The sequence below is a fragment of the Tympanuchus pallidicinctus genome, unplaced genomic scaffold, assembly GCF_026119805.1.
Source record: "Tympanuchus pallidicinctus isolate F22 unplaced genomic scaffold, pur_lepc_1.0 scaffold22, whole genome shotgun sequence".
In the NCBI taxonomy this organism is placed as follows: Eukaryota; Metazoa; Chordata; class Aves; order Galliformes; family Phasianidae; genus Tympanuchus; species Tympanuchus pallidicinctus.
The window spans coordinates 40,505,753-40,532,494 of NW_026294739.1; the positions used below are offsets into that span (position 1 = coordinate 40,505,753).

General features: G+C 49.2%; 2 protein-coding genes and 1 non-coding gene across 4 annotated transcripts in view; 2 read left to right on the forward strand and 1 right to left on the reverse strand.

Moving 5' to 3' along the window:
• The first annotated feature begins 2,173 nt into the window (after positions 1-2,173).
• CCL17 (C-C motif chemokine ligand 17) lies at positions 2,174-3,446 on the forward strand. Its single transcript, XM_052686187.1, has 3 exons — positions 2,174-2,387; positions 2,678-2,789; positions 3,173-3,446. Exons 1-3 carry the CDS (start codon positions 2,321-2,323, stop codon positions 3,276-3,278), a joined length of 285 nt encoding a protein of 94 aa, XP_052542147.1. The 5' UTR covers positions 2,174-2,320; the 3' UTR covers positions 3,279-3,446.
• Positions 3,447-6,605: 3,159 nt separating this feature from the next.
• TRNAH-GUG (transfer RNA histidin (anticodon GUG)) lies at positions 6,606-6,677 on the forward strand. The gene has a single exon. It is a non-coding gene; the product is annotated as a tRNA-His (tRNA).
• A 4,522-nt stretch (positions 6,678-11,199) lies between these two features.
• RANBP10 (RAN binding protein 10) overlaps positions 11,200-26,742 on the reverse strand; it is a 54,441-nt gene continuing 38,898 nt past the window's right edge. The window contains exons 5-14 of one of the 2 annotated variants that reach the window (XM_052686160.1): positions 25,374-25,396; positions 21,482-21,666; positions 20,214-20,326; positions 17,666-17,774; positions 16,695-16,843; positions 15,780-15,975; positions 15,265-15,389; positions 14,273-14,415; positions 13,704-13,815; positions 11,200-11,888 (exon numbers count right to left, since the gene is read on the reverse strand). In XM_052686160.1, coding sequence (XP_052542120.1) covers positions 11,758-11,888; positions 13,704-13,815; positions 14,273-14,415; positions 15,265-15,389; positions 15,780-15,975; positions 16,695-16,843; positions 17,666-17,774; positions 20,214-20,326; positions 21,482-21,666; positions 25,374-25,396 — 1,286 coding nt within the window. In that variant the 3' untranslated portion in view covers positions 11,200-11,757. Of the gene's footprint in view, positions 11,889-13,703; positions 13,816-14,272; positions 14,419-15,264; positions 15,390-15,779; positions 15,976-16,694; positions 16,844-17,665; positions 17,775-20,213; positions 20,327-21,481; positions 21,667-25,373; positions 25,397-26,742 lie in introns of both variants that reach the window. The other variant, XM_052686159.1, reaches the window with a different exon arrangement.

Below are 26,742 nucleotides of genomic sequence, written 5' to 3' on the forward strand. Positions count from 1 at the left end.
CAGAGTCCAACCATAGGAAGCAGGCTTTGGGAGGAACTCTTGCTTTCCTCCTTTAAAACTTTCCAGTCCCTAGGAGCTGCCATGATTCAAAACAGAGCCTGGGCCACAGAGGATTGTGACAACTGCATGGCTGCTCCCAACAGTGTTTTTCCAGCAGAGCACAATTATCTGCTGAGACCCCATTTGAGCTTGTTATGCCCAAATCCTTCCCCACAGTGATACAGGTGCTGGCAAACCTTGCACCTGAGGTGTCCCCAAGCTCCCTTCTTCCTCCTTTTGCAGAATCATAGAATCACCACAGTTGGAAAAGACTTCCAAGATCTAGTTCAACTGCACACTTAGCACCAATATTACCCACTTAACCATGTTCCATAGTACCAAATTATTATTAATGTTGTTTATTTTTCATGTAAATAAGCAAATTCTCCTTTGCCTGTTGAAAGGAAAGGGAATGTTAGCCAACTGCGGGACTTTCCAGCATCCCTCAGTTCATGATTGCACACCAGCCTTTTCCTTCCAAAAAAACCCTCAAGAATAAACATCAGGCATCTCCAGGGAGTTGTGCATTGTTCAGCTGTGATAGGGGTGACTTGAAAACCTGAGGAAGAGGAAGCAGTGCCAGAAAAACAAGCACAGATCCTGCTTCATTTTGCTTATTTCCTCAGGTTTGCTCCATCCAGAGCCATGTGTGGGTGTCCCTGTGCCTGCAGTCCTCCCTTGCACACTTGGCTGAGAAAGCTCCAGCCCAGCTTGCAGCGTGCCATGAGCTTGCAGCAAAGTCATGCCTACCAGTCCCCAAAATGCTTCCTTCTTGCTTGGGGCCCATCAGAGATGGGGAAATGGCTGAGAAGGGAAGGAAGGACTCACAAAGCCTGTGGGAGGATGAAAAGATGCTTTTGGGGATCAGAAGCACTGGGAACTCATTGCAGCCCATGGAGATGTTGAGTCGCTGGGTTGAACACAAGACAAGAGGAACAGCACTGTTGTATATAGAGTTATATGACCTATTTAGAAACACACAATTTTTAGTCCAGCCTACCTTGTGCTCCTAGGGTTGCTGGGTTTTTCAAGGTTCCCTATTAGGGTCCTTCACATACGAGCTGACAAAATGTTGCTTTGGATGTTTTCTGCCCTTTGTGTGATTTTGCAGAGTTATTAATGAAGAAAGAAGCAGACAGTTTCCTCAATGCTTTGGCCAACTGGAGACCCCTGACAGCTGTTCAAATTTTATCCAGCATCTTCTCCTTCCAAGTGATTTCTGCACAGGGAGATGTGCACAGACGCGTGGAATCATGGAACAGCTTGGCTTGGAAGGGACCAAGATCATCAAGCTCCATCCCCACATGCATGCTCACAGCAGGATACAAGCACAGGCAGTGATGTGGTGCCCCAAGCTGTGGCTCTGTTTCCCTACTGAAGGATGAGGATCCCCATGTTGCTGGCTGCACGCTCAGGGCTCACAGGTTCTTGCTCCTGGGCTCATAGTGGGAGTGTGTCCTGCTCTGCATCTACTGACCATCTCCAACCTGCTGTTAGGTTCTGGCCCTAAAGGACACCAGAAAGGCAAACTTTGAGCCCAAATCCCTGCACTGAAAGAGTGGCAAGTTCATCCTTTAGGTCCCAATGGCACAGAAGTTGATGGCATCTCTTGCCATGAGCTTCCTTTGGGGTGGGGCAGCTGGAAGGAACATGGCACAGGAAACCCCGACGTGGGGAGGCTGCTCCTGCATTGCTCTGATCTCTGCTTGTGGCTATGGGATGCAGACTGAGCAGCGGAGACCACTCTACAAGGGAGAGTTCATCTGCCCCAGGTGTTCTTGCACCCTTGCATTATGGAGGGGGGATTTTTTATGTTCAAAAGCAAGACTCCAGTCTATCCACCCTTTCTCCTTAACATTTTTCTGGCTCTCATAAATGCTTCTTTGTGTATAAAACACAGCATTGCCTTTCTTGTCACCACAAAATCACTCGCAGTGGATTTTGAAGGCCTTTGCTCTCTGCTTCTGTAGAGGAGGATTTCACTTCCAGCTTTGTGGCTTTCCCACAGGCCAGATTCAACTTACAGAGAAGTGGCCTGAGTCCGTTTGTCCTTTCTTTCTAGGGATCATCTCTGTCTGCAGTCTGAGAGCTGCCACGTGACACGTAAATCCCCTGGCTCTAAGAAAACACACAGGGCTTTCACTAGAAATTCATCGGAAAATTAGCAAAAATGGGGAGGTGCTGGAGAGGATAAATTGCAGCAGCTCCCTGCTGAGATAACAGAGCTCCTTAGGAGAGGCACAGCAGCACTGCAGTAAGGAAGAGCCCACGTACAGCTGCAATGCTCAGCACAAAGCCTCTCCTGCTGCTCCTGCTGCTCCTCAGCATCTCCCAGCACAGCTCCACAGGTGAGGCTGCCGGAGCCCTGCTCAGGGCTGGGGATGTCCCACTGGGGAGGATGGGGAAGCCCAGCGGGGACAGGGCAGCCCCGAGGGCTTTGGTTGGGATGGGACAGCCTGGGCTGGTGGCTTCAGCATGGGGCTGGTGGGGCACCATCCTGCTGCAGGAGGAGCTCACCTAAAGGTGGCAGCTGCAGGATTTGGGGGACATTGTGTGCATCAGCCTTCTTACGGGGATCGGTCTGAAAGACTTGCTTTCCAAAGCCTGCATTCTCAGTCTCTCTCTCTCTCTTCTCCAGCCCCATATGCACCTTCAGAATGCTGTTTCACACTTGCAAAAGCTGCACTCCGGTTCGAAGTGCTGAAGAATTTCTATGAGACTTCCAGTGACTGTCTTCTGAAAGCAATTGTGTAAGTCCTGGCAATTTCCCCTACCACCGTGCTGTCTCCTGGGACGCTGTATGTGTGCCTTCCCTCCACTCCATCTGGTGACAAATCTGCATGGCCTCCATCTAAAGGATGGCTTGTGGCAGAGTGGCTGTCTGCAGCACAGAGAGGGGAGGACACGACTGTCTGGTCACTTGGGGCAAGGCTATAAGGCCAAGAGTCTAAAGAGGCTCCCAAAGGATGTGCACGGGATTTAGAGGCTTCAGGACAGCCTGCTCATAGAGCACCATGTGCCTGCTGTAGAGACAAAGAGAAAAGGGAAGAGGTGTGCAGAGAAGAGAGGAGGGGAGAAGCAAGGCAAGTGCTGATGGCTGTTTCCCACCAACCTTGGCCTTTCGTTTTGGCAGGTTTGAGACAAAGGGTGGGATCAAGGTCTGTGCAAAACCAAACGCACCTTGGGTGAAGAAAGCAATTAAGAATCTTCAGAAAAAGAAGGAACCTCAAGCTGTGTGATGCAGAGCAGACACCTGAGTCTAGGATCACAGCTTCCTGATGGGAAGATTTACACTCAGCCTCCTGCGGAGGTCCCCGATGCTGACAGTGACTCCCCAGAGCCCTGCAGGTGCTGCAGCCCTGCCAGCTCCCACCTGCAGAACACAGCTCCAAAATAAAGGTTTATTTCACACACTAAAGAGGGATGGTGTCCTTTTCTCTCTCAGTCTATGCTCTTCTTCAGGCTTCACTGCCTCCTGAAGCCTTGTGGGTCTCATGTGGGCTGGGCAGGGAGGGAGTACAGTGGACTGAGAGGCTCTGAGCACATCCATCGCATAATGCAGCCCTGGCTGGAATTATTCTGGATGTATACTTGCTGAATTACACTCTCATCCCTACATGTCATCTTGTTTCCTGGCATCACATCCCCAGCACATCGTTCTTTGCAGCAGCTGCAGTCCCTGGCTGCCACCCCAACTTCTGCAGAGCTCTACAAAGCAGCATCAGAGCCCAATCCACATTGCTGAGACACCAGCAGCAGCATCCAGGCCCAGCTGAAGCTGCCACCCAGATGAAAGGGCAGGGCTGGGTGGCCTGTTCCATGCTGGAGGGAGGGGATGGTGCAGTGGCTGCAGCTGGCGCGCTCTCCTACTTCTACTCTAGTCTGTGCAAGGCCTCCCAGTGTGGAGCCACGATTCTATAATGGTGAGCAGTCTGTGTTGTGGCCACAGCAACCTCAGTCTGAATCCAAGTCACAGCAGTGGTTTTGCAGTGATCAGGCTGTGCACAGACAGCACTTTGCAAATGCAGAGGGGGCAGCTGCAGGGAACAGAGGCTTCTGTACCCACAGGGTGGTCATTGGAGATGGCAATGGTGGAGATGGAGGAGATGGTGGAGATGGTGAAGATGCACAGCAGCATCTGAGCCATGTGAGCAAGCATGTGGCCCCTGAGCTGAAGACCAGATTCTCAGCAATGTCCCTCTGACATCTGATGGAAGAGTCCCTGAGGAGTCTGTCTTGTTGCTCCGGATTCAAGCTGGGCTTGGAAGCCAGTTTGGCTCTAAAGAAGCACGTAGCTCAGAATGCTCTGGCAATTGCCCTGTGGGCTCTGCCCGCAACTGTGCATCAATCCCAGGAAGAGGAAGTGCTGCTGCATCGCCACCCTGTTGTGCTGAAGCTGGTTTGCCCAGTGCAGAGGCAGATCTTGCTGCAGCACAGGCAGTGCTGCTGGCTGCAGGGGGAGGTGGACACCAACCTGGTGGACATAGAAGTCCAGAGGCAGTGTGAGGACCCCAACCCCACCAAGCAGTCCCTGGCCCTGGTGGTGCCATGTTCTCTGTTGCTGTCTGGGACCTGAGACTCCCTGGTGAGCGCAGCTGGTGGAATCCACAAGGTCTGGGTCAGGGCTGGGCAGCAGAGCACCCTGGGGAGGAATGGCAGGAGTCACACACACACACCTGAACCAGCACCTGGATCACAAGCACCAGGGAACTTCATCCCTTGGAGCTGTCTTTTCCAAGAGAGAGCAGGCTGACCTTCAGGCAGAAGGACCCTTCTGGCCTCTCCCCTTTCCTGTGGTGCCTCCAGCCCTTCCAAGCACAGGCAGTGTGTCTGCAGGACTGGCAGACTGTTGGCTGTGACTGTGCCAGTGGGTTCATGTGGGTACAGAGTCAGGGAGAGGAGATGTGTCCATGCTGCAGTGCCTGTCCCTCGCTCCAAGCTGCAGCTGAAGAAGGAGGTATGCAGGAAACTCATGTTTCACACCACCAGAAAATGCCTCCAGGTAGAGCTGAAATGCCTCTCTGGGGTAATGCAGTGCTCCTTGAAAAAGCTCTCCAGAGGCCATGTGAACTCCAAAGGACCTCTGCAGCCTCGTGGAAGCAGCTCGTGGCATGAACTGCCTGCCCAGTGGATTCCCCAGCAGCTCACTGCTGACCTGTGCCTGTATATTTCCCCAGATTGGAGACCACCTTCATGCCTGAGGAGCAGCGTGAGATGCTGGAGCTCCACATCCACACAGGAGCTGCAGCTCTGTGGGGAGCGTGTGGCAGGGAGCAGCCATCCCAGTGAGCTGTGCTGGGGCAGGACAGGAGCAGGGCAGCCTTGGAGAGCAAGCGAGAAGCCCCAAACTCCTGCACCTGGGCCAACAGGGCCCAAAGGACAGTGCTCTGAGGCACTGAGCATACGCCATGGACAGAGCATCACCCTGACAGCCTCCATCAGAATGCCTGAGTGGGAAAGGAGGCAGATCATCTGGATGCTGGCATCTGGCCTGCAGGCCACATTCTGCAGTCAAAAATCAAGGCCATGATGATGATGATCCCCATCTCCTTCCCCTGCATCAGCCCCAGGGAAGCAGAAGGGCAAGGCAGCGGAAGGACCATGGACTCCCGTTGCATCAACAAGGATGGGAGGCCACATAGTGATTCTGGGGCATGCACTGCCTGCCCAGAGCACTCCTTGAGAGTGCACAGCTGACCTATGCCTGTGTACTTAACCAGCCAGGAGAGCACCTTCATGCTGGAGGAGCAGCGTGAGATGCTGGAGCTCCACATCTGTGCCATGAAGCTGCAGTGCCATGGGGAGCACCTTGGCATGGAGCGGCCATCCCAGTGAGCTGTGCTGGGGCAGGACAGCAGCAGGGCTGCCCTGGAGAGCAACTGACAGGCCCAGAAGTCCAGCACCCAGCCCAACATGGCCTGCACCCAGCCCAACATGGCCTGCACAGCAGTGTGTGCTCAGTGCCATTGCTGTGGACAGGGCTTTGCTCCAACAGCCTCCATTAGGATGCTTGAATGGAAAAGGAAGCAGATCATCCAGGCGATGGAGGCTGGCTTGCAGGCCATGGCCCACAGTCTAAGCCCAGGGATGTGACTGCAGTCCCCATCCCTCAGCACCTCCTTCCCCTGCATCACCCCCAGGGAAGCAGAAGGGCAAGGCAGCAGAGGGACCATCTGCATCTGCAAGGATGAGGAGATCCCGGAGCGATTCTGGGAGGGACAAAAGCATGGAGTCCAAGCAGATGGCTCCTACAACCCCAATAAGGAATAAAGTCCAACCTTTTGATCCGCTTGGGATGCACTGAATGAACAGGAATTGCCTTGGGACAGATACAGAATGTATTATAGAGTTGGTATTTATCTGTAGCAGGACTTGCTTTGTTTGAAAATTAATAACAACAAAAACAGAAAACTGGTGAAATATTTGTTTCTGCTTTTGTGATTCTAACAGATCGATGTCAGATTCAATGGAAGTAGCTGCAGTATTCTGCAATGCTCTTGCCCTAGAGCCAGCCCATGGGCTCTCTCCTCCCTCTGCTCAATCCTGTGCACTGCCTCCCATGTGCAGCTGTGATCGTATAGTGGTCAGTACTCTGCGTTGTGGCCGCAGCAACCTCGGTTCGAATCCGAGTCACAGCAGTGGTTTTGCAGAGATAGGGCTGTGCACAGCCCTGCTTTGCAGATGCAGAGGAGGGAGCTGCAGGGGAGCTCATGAGGTGTGTTTGCAAAGATGCTGTCACTGGGCGGCCACACACGCTAATTCTGAGATGAAATTGTTTCTCGTACCCAACCTAAACCTCCCCTGGCACCTCATGAGGCTGCCACCTCTCATTCTATTGCTGTTACCTGGGAGCAAAACTGCCTGCGGAATCCTTTTCCATAAGAAAAGTGGCATTGGAATTTGTGGAAAGGTGAGGAAGAGCTAGAAATGACCTTAAAGCTGTGCTGGGAGCTGATAACTTTGATGGTTCTGGGTAGTGCCGTGGCCAGCTCTGTGCTGGGCCGCCAGTCTGATGGGCTGCTGCCCACCTCTTCCATAACAGTGTCATCAGCACATTTGATTTTTCTTCTCCTTTCTTCTTCCAGGGAAGCCATACAGACATAAGTTCAAGGAACTCTTGTTCTCTTCTTGTTCTCTGCTTCTCTGAGAAGCCCTGCCCTTCCTTATCCCATCCCACCCTCCCTCTCACTGCCACCTCACATGGGTCCCCCATCCACCCCTGGGTGTAGATCTTGGTGTAGAAGCTGGGTGCTGCCTTCAGTCCCTGCCCCTCCTGACCTGGGATCAGATCCAGACTCAGCTCCCCTGCTGTTATGGCCCCCGAACCACCTGGGAGCTGCAGCACACCCTGTGATATGAAAACAGGGGGGGGTGACCTCACTGCAGCCTTAAAGGGAGTCTATAAACAGGAGGGGAATCAACTATTTAAAAGGGTAGGTAACTGCAGGACAAGGGGAAATGGTTTGAAGTTGAGGGAGGGGAGATTGAGGTTGGATGTCAGGGGGAAGTTGTGTACTGTGAGAGTGGTGAGGTGCTGGAACAGCTGCCCAGAGAGGCTGTGATGCCCCGTCCATCCCTGGAGGTGTTCAAGGCCAGGTTGGATGGGGCCCTGGGCAGCCTGGCGTAGCATTAGAGATGGATGTTGGCAGCCCTGCCTGCAGCAGGGGCTTTGGAGCTTCGTGATCCTGAGGTCCCTTCCAACCTGGCCCATTCTGTGGTTCTGTGATGTGGTTGCAGGATCTGGCACCATTCCCCCCTCCATCTGTGCCAGCATTCAGAGTTGGTGCCTCTACCTCGGGCTGTTGTGTCAGTTTCTGTAACCCCAGGCCCCACCAGCAGCTCCTGCAGGCACGGAGCTCCCTGTGAGCTGGGCCCATTTTTCTGCAGCCCCACAAAGCACTCGGCTCCACACAAGCACTTGCACATGGATGTGTATTTTAATAAAAATAATTCTGTCAATATACAGCAGAATGTTGATTTCTTTGCCACATTTCCAGTATATTCTCATAGGCTTTTCTCAGTTAAAATCCCCCCCCCCCCCCCTTTTTTGTTGTTGGTTGTTTTTTTCTTTGTTTGAAGTTTTCATGCGAAGCATCAGATAACTTAATTCACAACTACTACGCTTAGACTGAACCAACGTGCACAATGTGTGGAACGTCCACGTAGCCGACGTTGTGCCAGAGAGGAGGAAACCCTCCAACGGCGCTGACAAGCGTGGTGATCTGCTTTGCTGCAGCCCCCCTGCAGCCCTCGTTCCCCAGCTCCAGCCGAGCAGTTCATACCTGAGTTTTGAGTTCACTGTGCTGCAGGCAACTCCGTGCCTGGCACTGCTGGGTCCTGGCTGGAGAGCCACGGCGTGGGAGCATCCTAATGGAAGCGTTCACCTATGTGATGTCCTTTGAAAGAGTGACCACACTTTTGTGCTGAACGTTTTCTTGCTCATCCTTGTTCTCCTCAAATCTGCCCTGGCTTCTCCTTTTCTCCACGTTGGTGCTCACAGGGAAAGGAAACGACCAAAGACCAGCACAGAGGGGTCTGTGTGTCACAGCAGTCCCACGATGCCCATAGGGGGACTCGGCATGCAAAGAGAGGTTTGCATGGACTCCAGGAATGTTTCTGTGAGTGCAAATCCCACTGCTTTGTGTGCAGGAGGTGAAGCCTCCCTTCCTCCTGGAGGTAAAGGAGCTCCTGTTCTTCAAATCCAAGGAAGGGCAATGGGGAGCAGGTGGGGCCATGACCCCCAGTGCCTCACCAACACACCCTCTGTCAGCCTCTGCAATGTGGTGTTACCTGAGTGTCAAGACTGGTAACAAAGCACAGCAGCACCACAGCAACCCAACAAGGCGTGCTTTGACTGTTCCCTGTGCCTCATGCCCATGGGGAGAAATGGGAAATTGGACCCCCCCCCCTCCCAGGGCTGATTAAATCAGCTCTGGTTGTTGGCAGTTGTTCGAGGGAGTCTTGGGAACAAAGCTCAAGAAATGGTAATGATGCCTTAATGAGACTTTGAGACAGATCAGGGCACAGCTGGAAGACAGGCAGAAACAGTGAGAAAGAAATAATCAAAATATGATAAAGCAACAAAACCAGAAGGGAACTGGGCAGATAGGGATAATCTGGGTGTGCACAACCACAAGAAGCAGTGCTTGTGGAAGGGGCCATTCTTGTGTTGGTCACCATCTCCATCGGTCACACCTCCATCCCCTGGAGCTCAGCTCAGGTCAGTGCAGCTGAGTGCTCACCAGAGCCTGCAGGTCCCCATTTCTCAGAAGTTCTCAGAAAAACAACTGCTTCGCTGGTCTCAAACCAAAGCTCATCATGTACTCAGGGATGCAGCACAGGAGATTTTCACCATGTCCACTTATCCTGAGCTGTGAGCAGAACAAGCTCCACGCCAGCCAGCCTCATGGGATGGAGGTCCTGTGTCCAGTATAACCATATGGGGGCAGGGCTGAGTCCTGGTCACCGTCCCCAGGAGAAGAGATGCCAGCAGGTCCTGCTGGTGGTACACAGTCACCCCTATGGCTCTACCGATGGAGAAGTGACTCTGAGGGGCTGCCCAGACAAAGCTGAGTCTCAGCCTTTCTTAAGGCCTCCCTCCCTCATTCATCTGTTTCTCAGCAAAGCATGAGGCACTTGAAATGAGAAAGCCCAAATCACTTTTAAAAATCATTTCTGAGCTTCTATGAAGGCTCTACTTATGTTGTAGCCATACTCAAAATTGAAGACCTTCATTCTACTTACTTTTTTTTTTAAATGACTGCAACAACCCAAAAATCAACTCTCACTGATATCATAACAAGGTTCCAAAATGCAAACCATGAAGGAGCAACCACAAGAACTCAATGCCCAGGAGGCTTTTACACATAGAACCACGGTTCTATAGGCTGCACGATGCACAGCATTGATGGCAGGAGGTGATCCAGCCCTACCACCACCAGGGACACTCAGCACAGCTTCACTGGGAGACCAAGAGTGAGCCATGACAGAGGTTTGACTAAAAGGAACCAAAAACCCAAAAAGAAGGAACAGAAAACTCAGAAGGAGACAAAGACGGTGCTGCTGCACAGATGGAAGAGAAGTCTGACTGCTGGAGACCGCAATGAGCTAAATGACAGCCAACAGCACAGGAATCATCCAAATGGGAAAGCCACCAGGTCCCCTGCTCTGCCTTTATTGCAAACTTCATGCTCCAGCAGCAAATCACAGCATGGTTGGGTTGAAAGGGATCTTAAAGCCTATCCAGCCCCAACCCCTGCGCTAGGCTGGGTGCCCCAGAGGCTGCTCAGAGCCCTCCCATGGCCTTGGGCACCTCCAGGGATGGGGATGACTCCAAATCACATCTGTACATGCAGTCAACTCTCAGAGCTCTCAGCTCAGTGGCAGAGTTCTGACACCGACTTTCTTCCTCACATGGCACACCAGTACAAAATACACTTTTAGAAACACTTGCTGGCAGATGGTTTGAATACCAAAGCCTTAGCAGCACTCAAAGTCCCTGGACCGCAGCAGTGACACATTACCATGCCCATCTTACCTGGAGGTTACTCACCCACAGATCCCTGCTGGTCACTTTTGGACCTGGAACTAAAATTGCATTCTTATTCCTCAAAGAAACACTGCCATTCCTTTCTAAATGGGTAAAAAGATAGCACTGGTCCTAACCTGCAGCCTGATCTGAGCATTTGCACCCTGCAAGGACGAGCACACTTCAAATCAGTAACCTCAAAACAACAGAATGTAGCAGTGATCATTCAGTAAATACTATTGTATAGTCTTAGCAGCAGAGCACTTCTCTATGGATAAAAACAGGGGTTTTGTGATGCAGCACAAAAACCAACAGCCCAACTTGGCAGCATCCACAGCTCTTCCTTACCATCATCTGCTTCCATCAGTATAGCAGGTGACTTCACATTGGTTAGCCCTATCCCTCTAGCTGCCAGATTTACCCATTTCTCAGAGGCTGAGATGTTTCTACCGTGTGGCCACTGACAAAGGCAATGCCAAATCTTCTGTTTTTCCTAATCACAGAGACAGGAAAGACCGAGTTCCTCCAAATCCAATTCCCATGGTTAGCATAGGACAGGATGCACCTCACTGCGGGGATGTAGGAAGCGCGGGGCTGGGCCCAAGCCTCTGGGCAATAAATACATCAGTGACTTTGTGGAGGTGGAAGAGACCTTTTTAATAAACAGGATTCAAATAAAATTAAAAAAAATAATAATAATAACCCCTCTGAACTGCCACTGCGAGAAGAGTTCAGGTAGCTAGCACAGAAGATGATGTTGCGTGTGCACGGATGGAGGAGGGAGGGAAGAAGAGAACAAGGCGTCACCAACTTCACGAGCTTCCTCCGTGAATCAGCAGAAACCAGCTCAGCAAAACTCTCCAGATAAAATACTGGTGGATCCATGAGAAACAACTCAAATCAAAACAAAGAGAAATCCCTACATTGGAAGGCGCTACATTAGAATAACCAGCGAAATACTGAGTGCCGCCGGAGCCGCAGCGGTGGCGGGGAGACAGGTCAGGTCTGCCAGTCACTCCTGGGTCAGGAATGGCCACGTGGTGAGGGAACAGATCCTGTCACAGGCAGTGTGTGTGTGCTAGAGGGGGTGTTGGTGGGAGCTCAGGCTACAGACGAGGTGGCGTTGTAGTGGCAGCAACGGAGGGTGAAGGGCAGCACTCGACGATGTCAGCTCCATCCTGCTCTGGTGGCTAGTGCAAATAGTCGTCTACTCTGGCAAAGGAACAGGAGCCCAAGCCCACACGAGCCATGAGTCGCAAACACTCCGAGGCCTGGCCCAGGGCAAGCATCAGCGGGGGCTGCTTTGGCAGGTTCTGAGATTCTGCGGGGGCAAAAAGAGAAATCTGTTTAGAAGAGGCGCCTTGGCCACATGCTGGCTCACCTGCAGGCCCCTCCTGGGCACCAGGCCGAGCATCCCTGGCTCTAGAAGGAAGGAACTCCTGAGCATACCCCACCCAGACCTGCCCACCCACAGGGACACGAGTCAACGGGGCCTTTTAGAAAGTGCAGCTTTCTCAAAGTTGTCCATGGCAAGAAAATGGCAGTGTCGCCTCTGTGTCTGCCAGAAAACCCTCAAAGTGTGAGAGATCAGAGCATGGAAGCGTAAGGAAAGGTGGGAGAAATTAGCTCTAAGGGAGAGGCAGCTGCTCTCCCTCTCCCCTTCTGTTAATCTAGTCCACGATCTAGACAAACTCACTGATCACCACTTTTTTCCATGTCATTTTTGCTAGGTTTGCAAGAGGGAATCCTCAGCTGCTGTAGTTAAGATGTGCATCGGAGGATGTCCAGACACTGCTTTTCATTTCTCTCTGGAGACAGACATCCATAAGAGCCTTATCTGGGCTCTCCAAGCACTGGTCAAACAGTGGCTGGAACTGAGCCCCCCGATGCAGCCCTGGCCATGCCGGCTGTCAAGGAAAGGGACCCTCTTTCCCAAATCCTAATGTGTCTGTTCCTTTACTCAGACAGAACAGGAACTCTCACGGGTTTGCCCATCAAGCAGTTCCTTTCCCAAGAAGATAATTCCTAAATCTCCTTCTGGCACACTCAATTCTCCTTTCTTGCAGATTGGTGGCAGGTTATAACCCCAGTATCACTTCACTCTACTCCACCATGGGTTCTTCTGTAGCCAGAGATGGCAGAACGGTCAGCAATGGAAAGGCAGCTCACTGACTGCAAGTGCAAGACTTCCATCAGGGCAAGCTATCACATTTCCTACACCAGGTTCAAGATAGGAGAATAAAGGACAAGCTGTTGGGCCAAAGAACATGCCTGTCTAAGAAGATTGCTTGTGTCTGGAAGAGCAGCCATGAACACTCAGCTTGGAGGATACAGAGACTGCTTATACCTAGATCCACAGGTATGTGCTGATACAAAGAGCAAAGCTCATCAGAAGAAAAGGAGCTGGCTTTCTAGCTGAAGATAACCAACATATACCCAGACCTCTGCACCAAGTGGGTCTTCACCAGTAACCCAGCCCTGAGTCCAACCACAGGCCCTAGGCAGCCAGGTATCTGAGCTCCACCAAGCAACCCACACCATGGGAACATGCAGATACATATGTTCAAAGGGAATACAGAGCCTGCCTGCATTCAGCATGGCCTCAAAGGTCAGAGGGATTTATGGTCCCCTCTAATTTAGAGCTAACACTGTGGGAACCTGCTGCATTTGTGAGCTGCTGCAAAAGAGCAACTGCATTCCCCCCCAGAAAGCAGGATTGTGCCAGTCAAAACTCTGCCAACCCAAACAGCATGGAAAACAGCCTTGCTAGTGCCAAGCAAACTGATTAAGGTGTGTTCAGAACAAGAAAGAAGAGGGGCAGGAAAATGCATCCAAAAGATCTTGGCTCCTTGGTAAGCTAAATTCTCCTACGGAGATTTCTTGGAAGCAGCACTGAGGAAGACCCAAAGAAGGGAGCCAAAACAAGACCAGGTTGGAAGCACCCATCCTCTGCAGCTTTATTCCCACCTCCCTACAGCCCTGCCCTTCCAGTCCCCTGCATTACAAAGACAGGCAAAAGCTAAAGACAAGTACTTCCTAATTTCTCCTAACTCTCACAGGCTTGCCTGCTACAGGACAGCACCTGTGAGTAGTGGTATGTCCAGCAGGTAGCGCTCATGTAAGAACCAGGTCTTACCCAAAATAGCACTATTAAGAGCAGCACACACAGGTTCCCTCTGGATTGGGTCCAGCTGTTGACCGACAGGGCAGTTCCAAGGGTCTGAGTAAGCTAACAAGCTAAATGCATCCTGTGTGAGAGAACAGAAAGGTACAGTAAGGTCATGCACGGCTGTGAACACACAGGAAAAGTGCCAAATCTGTCTGCTGGGGCAGCTCCTGCCATCACCAATGTGACAGCTCCTGCTTCTTCTTGGCAGCAAGGGACTGCACTGGGCCATCAAGACAGTAGATTAAAGAGAGTGCTCTCTCCCCTCTGCACAAGAAGGCAGGCAGAGTGCTACCGGGAGGGAAGAAGACCATGCAGTTACCCCTGGAAGGCAGCAGGAGCTTTATTTCTTCTCTCCTGTACTGATAACTGGGTCTAGACACTCTGGGTTCACTGACTTTCATCCTCCAACCCCCATGTAGGCCCCCTCATCCTCACCTGCTGCAGAAATGGGGAACACCCAGAGCTCTACAAGGAAACCCACAATACCAGTCCTGGCCCAGAGAACTGCTGTGAGGCAGCATAAAGCCCAGGCTTACCTGAAGCATCTTTTTGTGCACTGTATTCTTCCCATATTCTCTGCACAGCTGTTCACTCAGCATCTGCAGCTCCCGTCCAAACTGGATCATTCGCTCGGTGGCTGCGTGGTTCCCTCCGCAGAGCTGCCTCTGGGGACAGCTGTCTTCTAGAAGAAAGGCAGGGGAGAAGAAAGAATTGTCTCATTCCCCACCACTGCTCACTGTGAGGCATGCTGCCCTTCCTTAGCCATAACTCCTTCCTTCCCCTTCAGGAGCAGTTACATGCTGTTTATCCAAGCAGAGGCTTTTTCTGAGTCCTGCACCACAACAGGGGGCTGTGGATTTTTCATAGGGCAGCCCTGAACTCTGTTTAATGCTTGTGGACACCGACACATCAAGTCCTCTGGTAAAACCACGGGAACCTGCGACTCCGGCTGCGTTACCCTTTCATGTGTGTAAGGTACTCCACACACCACAGAAAACCTGGTCTAACAAACTCTGGTCTCAGTCAGAGATACCAAAACACCACCAACTTTCCAATATTTGGTAAATATAAGACACCAGTAATTGGAGGAATTCCAGGTTTCGGAGGTAATGTAGCTGATTCATATCTCCCTCCAGGCTGAAGCACCCACAAGCAAGACAGTCCTAGCTGACCACACCGAGCCAAAGCCCCTTTGTAGCTGGGAATCAGTCAGTCTTTCAGCTCAGTTCATTTCTTCAGGTGTTAGAAGTGCCTGGGCTGCTCTGTGCTGGAATTCACAGCCAGTGCTGAACAAACCTTTGACTCCTATTGCCTTCCCTGGCCCACAGTATCACCAGCACTACTGCACAACTATGAAAAGTCAAACCTAGTCTCAATTCTGAGACAGATTTATTTCCCTGGTGAAACTGGTATCTCGAGAACTTCATTCACCAGGACTGGGAAAGAAACCCAAACGGTCCAACCACTACTTCAACTCTTGATCCCTGCTCTTTCTATCTCCCATTGCCTCTCCTGCTTGAGGCCCTACCCATGCTGGATTCATCTGTCTGCAGGATCTCTTCGTGTTTGTAGGTGCCATTCATTATCCTGGTGGATGAATTTTCCAGGACTCCATTGGGGTAGTGCTCAGCCTCCATTTCCATCTCGCTGTCGCTGCGGTTAAAAGAAAAATCAGATGTTTACCTCAGGGAAGAAATGAAAAGCTCACATGATAAATGATGCCCAGTAATGGCCAGTAAACCACAAAGAGGTGCCAGTTAAACTACAGGAAGCGAGATGGTTTAATTCAGTGCAGTAAAAATCATTGCTGCCTTCTGAAGACAACTGATGAAATGGGTTTCTGTTACGAAATGAACCTGCAAGCCTGAGCCAGAACAGGGAACTGGAACAGGTCTATCTCTGCTGGGAACAGAGCAGACCTTGTAGATAGGAAGAGTTACTCTGTTGTTTAAAAAGAGCAGAACAGATGCTCTTCAGAGAGAACACCTCACCCTCTCCCACCACCTCACCCTCCTCAGGGACCTACAAGGAAAAAAACTATACCTGGTTTCTTGGTTACTCGTACTACTGTGCTGCTGAGATTTGGTAGAATCTGTAGAATTGGACTCTGAGTAGTTCACAGATGAGGGGGAGGAGGAGGAGGAAGATGACGAAGATGAACTCAGTGTTGGGTATTTACTGTGGCTCTGTTTGCTTTTTGTGGACATGACTCCATTGCTACAGGTAGGGCTATCTGCTCCTGAAGGTTAAGAAGGATGGGAAAAATGAGACCAGACTGACGCTGACACTCTACTCTGAAATCAACAGTTTGTCAAGTAGGCCCCAAAAGAAGAAAGCAAAAGACCAAAGATCTTAATTATCCAGCAATATTAAACTCGTGGGGTTTAGAGAAAGCACAAATCAATGTGGAAAGAACTGCACTGTTCACCATCAACAAGCAAGCTTAAGGAAGTGCCAGAAATGGGCTGTAAATAAGATATTGGCAGAACCAGCTCCCACGTGCACAGGATTCACCAAAACAAAACACACTTTCAGCTGTGAGCAGCTCAAGGCTCAGTGAAACAGCTCAAGCTGTTCTCAGGGGCTGTGCACTGACCTTCAACGCCACAGTCAGAAATTACCTACACAAGTATCTTGAGATGTCCTGGTTTACCTTGTTCATTCTACTTAAAATCCTAAAGTTTCACTGCAAGGTAAGTCCATGGGAGAAGCAGCACACATGCAATGCATCCCCCTAACTTTGTGCTAAACTGGCCAGCAGTGCAACTTCGCTGGGGCTCTGGACTGAATTCTGCAGACTGGAGGGGCCCTAATGGAAAGCAAGTAACATAAGGCAAAGGAGCACTTCATAGTAAACTGCACGGAAAGTAGCAGGTGATGCACAGTGCAGCAGTCTACCTTTAATTTCTGCTCTTTTCACTGGAAGACAGGAAAAAAAAGAAAAAAAAAAGCACTTACCAGTACTATGAACATGTGAGTTGCTGGATCCGTGTCTGGGACTTAAGCTGGGGGACCCAGGGTAACTGTCCTGGGATCTGGGGCTGTGTGCACTGAAACAACGGACTTCACTGTCTGTCCCATTCACCATCTCCACAAACTGCCGACACCTGATTTCATGGGAAGGAAGAAGAAAAGGGTGCGTGACAGCCAGCATGTTCTGCACTGATGTTTCCTCAGTTACTGCCTGCAGAAGTCTTAGGAATTGGATGGGAGTTATTTCTTTGGCTTCCAAAGAGCCGTTTTAGACTCCTGGTATATTTGCACTGTGAGTGCTCTGATGATGCTACAGCAGGAGAGAGTTCATATAGTGCCACATGGATGCTAATGAATGCTGAGAACCATACTGAGACAGACGTGCACTATAACAGCAGTCACCCTTCTTTTCAGCCCCACGCCTGGGGGAGCACCAGTATTATCAACACGATGTTCCACCTTGGCTAACACCAGTGAAAGCAGAGAGAAGATGAGAAAAAGCATTTCAGCATCAATGGGGCCACAAGATCAGAGGTGAAACACTGCACAAATTCAAAACACAGCACATTTCTCACGGGCTTAGAAACACTCCTCCAGTTAACCAAATGTTCCCAAGTCTGCGCTGCTCTGGACCCAAGAGAATTACTGTGATGCTAAGCCTGCTGTGAGGACACATGGTAAGATGGAGTTTTCTTGGTCCCCAAAAGCAAGTTTATTTCCTTTGTGCTGTTAACATGCTTTCATCTCTACCACCTCTGCAGGTACTACAAAACTAGATGGGTTTTTCAGGGCAGGTACTAAAACTGCCAGTGAGAGATCCCCCCTCTACTCCATAACTTAGAAATGCTGGCGACCAATGGGACCTCAGGCAGGATTCAGACCAAGGTGTGCTGCCTCCCTGGCAGCCCCTTATCTCCTTCAGCTTCATTAGGGAGCAGAAAGCTATTCATACTTACTTTAACATGAAGAGCAGGTTGGGGTTATGTTCTAGGAGGCCAGGATAGAGCTGCTGGGTGGCTTCTATAGCCTCTCCAACTCGGCCTGCTAATACTAGCTTCTGTATTCCTGAAAGTAAAAGGAAACCTGTTGACACACAGGGCAGGCCAACAAGAATGGCTGGAAGAATTTCAGAGAGAAGTCTCAGGTATGTCACACCCAGTAGCTCCCCAGTAGCACTTCACACAAGGGCTAGGGAGAATTGGGGAGCACACTGTATTTATTATGGGTTAGGATGAAGAAAAGTCTGTGTAAATGTGGGAGAATCTGTTAGGAGCTCAGAAACACCTGGGTCATCTGAAAGATGAAGTGGGTGCACTGGGTTGGGGTGCTCTGTGCCTTTACTCCTTTAGTCAGAGGAGCAGTGGAAAAGACTGAGGACACAACAGCTGGATGGGAGGAAGGAGGATGCTGGGGAAGATAGGATTTCAGAGGGGAAACCCCTGGGTCACTCCATGCTGCATCCTCTTGCTGGTTCATGCTTGGAACATTACCATATGGCTGACCACCAGACAAGCAATGAATGACTGAAGGGGTCGGAGGCTTAAGCCACAGCAACACCAATAGGCTGATTTTTGCAAATCACAGAATCATAGAACAGCCTGAGTTGGAAAGGACCACAGTGATCATCTGGTTCTAAACCCCCTGCTGTGTGCAGGTCACCAACCAGCAGCCCAGGCTGCCCAGAGCCACATCCAGCCTGGCCTTGGATGCCTGCAGGGATGGGGCATCCACAGCCTCCTTGGGCAACCTGTTCCAGTGCCTCACCACCCTCTGGGTGAAAAACTTCCTCCTAACATCCAACCTAAACCTCCCCTGTCTCAGTTTAAAACCATTCCCCCTTGTCCTATCACTGTCCACCCTCACACACAGCCATTCCCCCTCCTGTTTATACGCCCCCTTCAAGTACTGCAAGGCCACAATGAGGTCTCCCCAGAGCCTTCTCTTCTCCAAGCTAAACAAGCCCAGTTCCCTCAACCTTTCCTCATTGGAGAGTTGCTCCAGCCCTCTGATCATCTCAGTGGCCCTCCTCTGGATCCATGCAGAGCACAGCTCAGCACTCCTCATTACCAATCCCCAATAACAATCTGAAACAACTCAGCCTGGCTCCCACTTCTCAGTGTCTATTTGCTTGTTGTCATAACTGACAGCTGAAACCAAAGACATGGTTTTTCACACCAATCTGTGCAGCAGTCTCCTTCATCCTGTTCTGTTCCTTCCACTTCCTTGCACACACCTTTCCACATCTTGCTACTTTTGTCAGCTCTCATCTTTGCCTTGTTTGGCAACTTTCACAGATGTCTCTGCCTTTTCTACCTTCCTCTCTTTTTGTTTTCCTATCTGTGCTCTCTTCACACCTTTATTTAAGCCCCAGCTGCAGAGCTCTGTATTCCCTCCCTCCAGGTTGCCTTATCACCTGTGCTCACAAAGACCAGACCGTGCTGTCTCACACACTGGGAGACCCAAACCAGCAAGAGCACCAGCTGGGTGAGGGCTGCACAGCCTGGGAAGCAGAGCCCATCAGCACTAACCATACAAAGGCAGCAACGGGCAGCAGCTCCTATTATTCTAGGTAATGAGCAAAGTATCCAAACCAACCGAATGCTGGCTCAGCACATGTGATGTATGGAGGGACGATTACAAAGGGGCATGATGCACCTGATGTGGGATGGCCACGTGAGGAATGGTTCACAAAGGAAAGGGAAATGCATAGGGCAGGGCAGCCTGCATTCAACGGGAGAATGCAGAAAGCAAACCAATGTTCTGTGACCCTGTGCTCTCAGTCCATGAATAGAACGGCTAAAAAAGCAGAAGTGCAGCAGGAGAAAACTGCAAGTCTTATTCTACAGGAGTCAGGAGGGGTTAAATGCTGAGAGATGAACCACTGTGGAGGAAAGAGAAGTATTCAAAGCAGATACATTTCTTAGAACTGTAGAACCATTTGAGCTGGAAGGGACTTTTAAAGGTCATCTAATCAAACTGCCCTGCAATGAGCAGGACCTACAGCTCCACCCAGGACATCTACAGCTTGCACAAAATTTAGAATAGTTCCATTGTAAGGGATCTGCAATGATCACTGAGTCCAACTGCATGCCCACTTCAGGGCTAACCAAAAGTTAAAGCATTAATGCCTCTCAAACACTGGCAGGCAGAAGGCAGCTCTCTACAAAGTCTGTTCCCGTGTCTGACCACTGAATTTACCCAAATGAATACAAAGGGACTGAAAGACTCATTAACTCTGGGAGTTGTAGTTCAAATAGATTGATATGTCTGGGTCCCTGTAACCATGCTCATAATAAAACTGCCTTGCTGCAAAAGTTTGTATAAAGAACCCAAATCCAAAGGAATCTCAGAAGCACAATGACTTCAGGTCAGTGCAAGTCCTAGGTGATGAGACTTATTCTCCACCAGTGTGGCACTACCTCTGTCCTGGATAGCAATGCTGCAGTCAAAAGTGTAACACAGTCAGAATGCTATGTGCTGGCAGTGACCACCCAAGAGACTTACTTTGTCTGTTCCTTATTGAGGTCTGTTCTTCCTGGATTGCAGTGTCTGTGACCCTGGCGAAGGCAGTTGCTGTTGAACAGTACCCATGATGAACCAAATATGAAGAAACCATACTAGAAAACAAGAAAACACAAATGGATGAAGAGGCATTGGCACTATGAAGTAATCCCACTGCAGAAAAGAATCAGTGGAAGTCGTAATTTCAGTGAACAAACTCAGCTCAGCTCATAACCAAGGTCCTAACAAGAACTTCCAGTGTATACACAGTACTTATTTATGTAATTACAACTGCCTAAAGGTCATTTGTAAGAGCTCAAGCCATGTAATGCCATTCATGTCTCCTGGCCATACAAGACACAGCTCCCTCTTCCTTTACAGACAGAAAATCCCAACCTCAAAGAAGCTCATGGCTTTCAGGAAGACCTAAGAAGAACCCCAACATTCTGATTCTTTCTTTCTTTCCACTCTGGCCCTGACTTTCTGTTATCACTATTTGGCCAGCAATTATTGGTAACTGCTAGTTGAATCCACTTGTGAATTCTAGACATTAAGGAAGGAAGATGTTAAACAGGGCTGGAGCCAGTATTGGCCTTTGGACCCCAACCAGATTCAGCACCAGTGATCATCACCCTCTGGGCTCAGCCAGTTTTCAATCCACGTCCCTGCCTGCCCACCATCATGCATGAAGACATCAGCAGCTTGTCTGTGAGAATCTGATGAGAGATGGTGTCAAAGGCCCTACTCAAGTCCAAGCAGATAATATCCACTGCTCATCCCTCATCTACCAGGGCAGTCATAGAAGTTTCTAAAGTTGGTCAAACATGACTTCCCCTTTTGAAGCCATGCTGACTATGCTCCTGATGATTTACTTGTTCTTCATGTACCTGAAAGTGGCCATAATTGTATTTTCAGTTTGGTTGGGTTTGCAAGCCTTTGGCTTAGGGATATTTCTTGCTCTTTTGATTCTGAATCCAGCTGACTCATGTCCTGACCTTTCTCCTATGATAGGATATTTATGGTTTCCTCTCCACTGCCCTTCGCCCCATGCTTCACCTCAATGTGTATTATTACAAGCTTTCATGCAGACACTGGCTGAAAATTTCTCCAATATCTTTTAGGTTTTAAGCAGCAACAGGATTCACACAGGAAAAGTTATTAAACAACAAAAGAGAAAGCAAAGCACATGTTAGATTAGAGCAAAATGCAGCTTCTGCCGTAAGAAAACAGAAATGGAGATGTAAGAGAACACAAGAAGAATAGTGACTTACTTCTGCAGCATGGCTTGCCACTCGCCTAGCCTGTCTCCTATGGGAAACCGCTTAATGGTGCTCTGAATCTTTGCTCTCCACTCCCTCATGTAGTCCTCGATGTCAAACACAAATGGCTGCTGCCCAAAGTTGGCATCCACTATCTCTCCTGGAGTCTGGAGGCCCACCGTAGGGTACAGGTTTGACTGGGAAAGAAGAAACATGCATTAAACTCAGCTTTTTCTTGCTGGTTCTGGATACATGGTTTGGTAAACTAAAGAGCTGCTCTTTAAAATGAAACATGTAGGAGAAGAAGAAGGGGCAACAGACCCTTTACAGGTAAATCTCAAGGAACCTCATGACTTACTGTGCAGTTATTAGAATTTATTGCATAAAAACAGAACAACAAGTTCAACTTCAAACAGCAAATCTAAGTGTTTTCCACTGTTTCAAATGAACTCACTTATTCCTTGACAAGAGCAGCTGTCAAGGTACTTTACATCTCTGATGGTAAGGGAATGGACTGTAGCAGAGCCAGCCACACAAGAAATTATCATCAGATAATTTATTAAGACACTAAGGCCTTGGAGGGTGACCAAAGAAGGGCAATGAAGTTGGTGATTATATACAGGTGAAAATATAAAAGCTGCCATTGTGAAAATACCTCTAACAGTGACCTAATAATCCAGATTCCAGAGAAGATGATCTAATTAAAACAGGTGGTGAAAGGTGGTGAAATGTAGAGGTTCTCTGAATTCAGACTGTTTTAACAATAACCAGGTTGGATATTAGGAACAATTCCTTCTCAGAAGGAGCAGTGAGGCAGTGGCACAGCTGCCCAGGGAGGTGGAGGTCACCATCCCTGGAGGTGTGCCAGAGCTGTGGGGATGTGGCACTGAGGGATGTTGGCAGTGGGCACGGTGGGATGGGTTGGGGTTGGACTTGGGGACCTTGGAGGTCTTTTCCAAACTTAATGACCGATTCCATGACTTCTATATGGATACAAATTGCATCTCTGAGCCCACTTTACCATGAAGAGAAATGGCACTGGAAAAGGTACAGGTTTGACTGGTTCTCACTCTGCATCACATTTTTTAAGCACACGCTCCATTCACAGTTACATTTTCTGCAGCACAAACTGCTTTTCTGTTGGCAACACAAGAAAGGTGCATTAATCCTTGAGCATCTACTGACAGACTGCAAGGCTTAGGAAGAAATCTCATGGCACTCACGGACAACTTTGCTCTAACACATTCAGGACAGTGATGGCCAGAAACCAGGCACTGGGCAGGGCACTGAGATGCAGCGTGGCACAAAGTGGAATTCAAGCCTGGAAGGTGCCTGGTTGTGCTGCCTTGCTCATGGTTGAGCCTATGTCAGGTGTCAGGAAGGTAAAAATGTAAACATAACTGCAAAGTTTTCCACTCCCAAAAGGGAGGTGATACAAAGATGAAAACATTCTTTGCAGAGGTGCTCGGTGAAAAGTCCAGAGGCAATGGGCACAAGTTCTGGGAAGTTCTGATGGGGCATACAGAATACACTCTTCCTTTTGAGCATGAGTAAGGACTGGAATAAGTTTCCAGAGAGACAACAACATCTCTATTTTGGAGGTCTTCAAAAGTTAACTGGGTGCAGTACTGCACAACCTGCTCTAGCTGTGACATCAGCCCTGCAGAGAGCAAGGGTTAGGCATGATGACTAGGAGTTGGACTTGAAGATCCTTACAGGTCGCTTCCAACTTGGGATATTCTGTGGTTCAATGATCTCTGGAAGCTCCTTCATGCCTAAATTCTTCTAAGATTCCATTATTTTGCGGGGTGTGGTGTCAAGATGGTGAAGAAGCAGCCATACAGATGAGCCCAGATGAACTCTCAACATTACAATGTCATGGAGGAACAAAGGAGTCACAGCAGCCCCAATCATAACAAGGATCTATGGCAGGACTGCAACTCCCTGACAGCAAACAGGCTATCAAGACCTGAAAGAAACTCTTCTCATTTTGGAAAAGACACAAGGTGACCCTCCCAGCCCCTCCTGTGGGATTACACAAAGCCAGACACCAGCTCATCCCAGTTCTCTCTTCTATGTGGAGTTTCACACTTGGTTCCTCAGTGTCAGGGGATGTGGCTGACACTGTGCCTTTCTGCAATCTCAAATATCAAATGAAAAAATGAAGCTGTAAACACAGGCTGAGAACCAGCATCAGAAATCAGGGTGACTGCATCACTGCTGGCTCAGCACATCTCCTGCTTTCACATTCTCACACCACGGAAGTCGCTGCACTAGAAGGATGTGCAAGGAAAAGGCAGCATGATAAATGGTGCCAGAGGAAAAGGTGTTTTTGAAGTCAGTTTCTCCTCTTTCCCACAGACTTTTGACCACCTCTCCCTCAGACTGCCAGCTGTTTGTATCCCCAGTTCATCTCGACTTGATTTTCCAACCTTTTCCTCCCTCTGTGCCCCTGCAGTCCCACTCTGGGCCATTCCACATTCTTCTTTTTGCACCTCTGCACTCTCACCACACAGCTGCTTTGCCGAGCAGGATTAACCTGATATGGGCTTGTGTAAATAAACAGAGCTAAGTGTAAGCACTGATTTATAGAGGGAAAACTCCCTCTGTGGGATCTCCACTTCTATTTGCAAGCAGTTACTCGTGTATTAACTTCAGCCTGTGCATTTTTTTCCACCAGTGCACACTTGAACAAATGTAAACACTCTTCAAAAGGAACTGAAATACGGAACAAGCTGAAACAATTATGCTTCAGTGTGTGTCCGAATGATGCCAAGAAAACATGAGTTTCAATTACAAGCCCTCATTTCAAGTTCCTGCTAATGGCAAATATTGCAAAATGCTGTCTTCCTCACTTGTCTCTGAAAGGGGAACTTTGCAACACACACTTTGAGGATACAATACTGATAATGTTTTGAAGGGTCATGTCCATTTCTTGTGTAGTCTCACTGCTACGTCAACACAATCACCCTAAATGTTACTGAAGCTCAAGAGGTGGAAAAGCAAAGGGCTCAACCAGCCAACCTTATGCTCCTGCCTGGATCAAAATGTTGTAATAAATGAAAGACATCACTTGCAAGCTGTATCAACGTCCTGTTTTTTACTACTTCTCTGGCAATAGTTGCACTATGTAAATATAAAAGCCTTACGTGGCTTTAGGATCTCCTTCCTCAGGAGGGCAGCAGCCTTAACTCTGTAGAATAGCAACCAAGAATCAATGGACCAAGGGAGCAGAAAGGGCCAGAATTATATCCTACCATGGAATACACAGGTGTGTGCAAAAGAGAAGGAAATAATTAAAGGAGAGGAGAGTGGGACAATGGAAGTCAGGTGCAGACGTCCTTAGGGTGAATCTGGCACCTGAGCTATTTAGATCACGGAGAGAAATGTCTGAAATCCACACTGAGGGAGAAGTTTCCTGACATTGCAGGAGATCAATGGGAGACTGAGGAACAGCAGGAACAGAGGGATGCCCTGGGTAAGAGAGGGAGAAGCTGAGAATAACATCACTGAGCATTTCTGTGCTCTCTGAAGGCAGAACACAAGACCACTCAGTGATTTTGCACATACACTCCCCACACTGGATGCTGCCTTTGCAAGACAGTGACCTGCAACACACTCTGAATCCAGGCTTTAATTGCAGGAGAAGGAGTGACATATTCTTTGAGGTGGCGAGGGCTCAGAGGAGGTACGTGAGCAGCCCACATCCCAGCCCTGGGATTGTGATGTTTCAGAAAAGAGAGCATCCACACCATTCAGCACTGTGTTTTACTGTTTCTTTTTTTTTTTTTTAAACAGACCATGAGAAGAGCAAGTAAAAAATTAAAAAATTCACATCCCCACAATCTTCCCCTTCCCTTCTGTTTGCAGTCTTAGCCAAAATACTAAAAAGAGGTGTACTTACAGGGAGGTCTGTAAAGGCTATACCTGTGGGGGGAAAAATATTACAATTAAAAAGACAAAAGATATTTTCCCAGCTTGACAACATCCATATCATGCTACAGAAAGTTACCACACCTCAATCAGTCCCACCTCTGACCCTGACTTTCACTACTTGTCACATTGAGAAGAATCTTCCCTCCCCAACCCTCTCCTCTGGAGAAGGTCCATGGAAAAGCCTAAACTTTTTATAAATCTCTCCCTAAGATTTAATTTTCCAAAAAGTTGCTCTTCTTTTCTTTGCTTCTCCCTCTGTTACTCTGAAGGAGATACTTTTCCAGGCACACTTTGGGTTTAGAAACAGAGCTTCACTATCACGTTGCTTTGGGTCGGTCTGTAGCTGCTTCTCCTTACCAGTCAGTCAGAGACAGGAATGAGAATCCCAATGCTTTGCATTACAGCTGGGGAACATTTTTGCCACTGGACCAAACTACAGCCTGGAACACCTGAGAAATACTGTGCAAAGAACAGCTTCATCCTCCACGATGCTGTTACAGTTCCAAATACAAGCAATGGAAAAAAACTGCATGGTTTCCCTTTTTGTTCACTTTGGCACATGGGAAGACAAACAGAGCAAAACCTGATAGATATCACAGCTGGTCATAGCAGGATCCATTTCTGCTCTAACCCACGTCCCCACTTCAGTCACCATTTCTTTGCTGCACTGAAAAGCACGATAGCATGTGTCAAAGCAAGAGGGCACCATTCTCTGATGTTAATGTTATGGCTGTTCTACAGGAGATTTCAGGTGGTCAACCAGTAAAAGAAGAGCTGCAACGAATCAAAGAATCATGGAACGGCTGGGTTGGAAGAGACCTCAACACCCACCAAGACCCAAGCCCTGTCATGGGCTGGCTGCTCCCCACCAGCTCAGGCTGCCCACAGCCCCATCCGTGGCCTGGGGCACCTCCAGACATGGGGCACCCCCAGCTCTCTGGGCAATGTTAACAGATGAGCCTGAAATGGCCATTTAAACCAAGTTTGGGAGACAACACAGGAAACAATTACCATCTGAAACAGCACAGATCCAAAATCAAATGAATCACAGAATGGTTTGGGTTGGAAGGGACCTCAAGGATTATGAATCTCCAATCTCCCCACCACAGGCAGGACCACCAACCACCACATTTCACAGCAGCCCAGGGCCCCATCCAACCTGGCCTTGAACACCTCCAGGGATGGACGGGGCATCACAGCCTCTCTGGGCAGCTGTTCCAGCACCTCGCCACTCTCATAGTAGATGCTCAGAAAAACAAACAAACAAACTGGATTTTGATTAAATAGCCAATAATGTTTAATTAACATCATGGCAATTTGTTCCATCTATTGTCTAC

What these genes read in the sequence shown, in the direction of transcription:
- CCL17 (XM_052686187.1), top strand. Translation starts at nt 2,321, where the DNA reads ATGCTCAGCACAAAGCCTCTCCTGCTGCTCCTGCTGCTCCTCAGCATC. An exon ending in CTCCCAGCACAGCTCCACAG is followed by an intron (nt 2,388 to 2,677) that starts GTGAGGCTGCCG and finishes TCTCTTCTCCAG; the next exon opens with CCCCATATGCACCTTCAGAA. An exon ending in TGTCTTCTGAAAGCAATTGT is followed by an intron (nt 2,790 to 3,172) that starts GTAAGTCCTGGC and finishes TCGTTTTGGCAG; the next exon opens with GTTTGAGACAAAGGGTGGGA.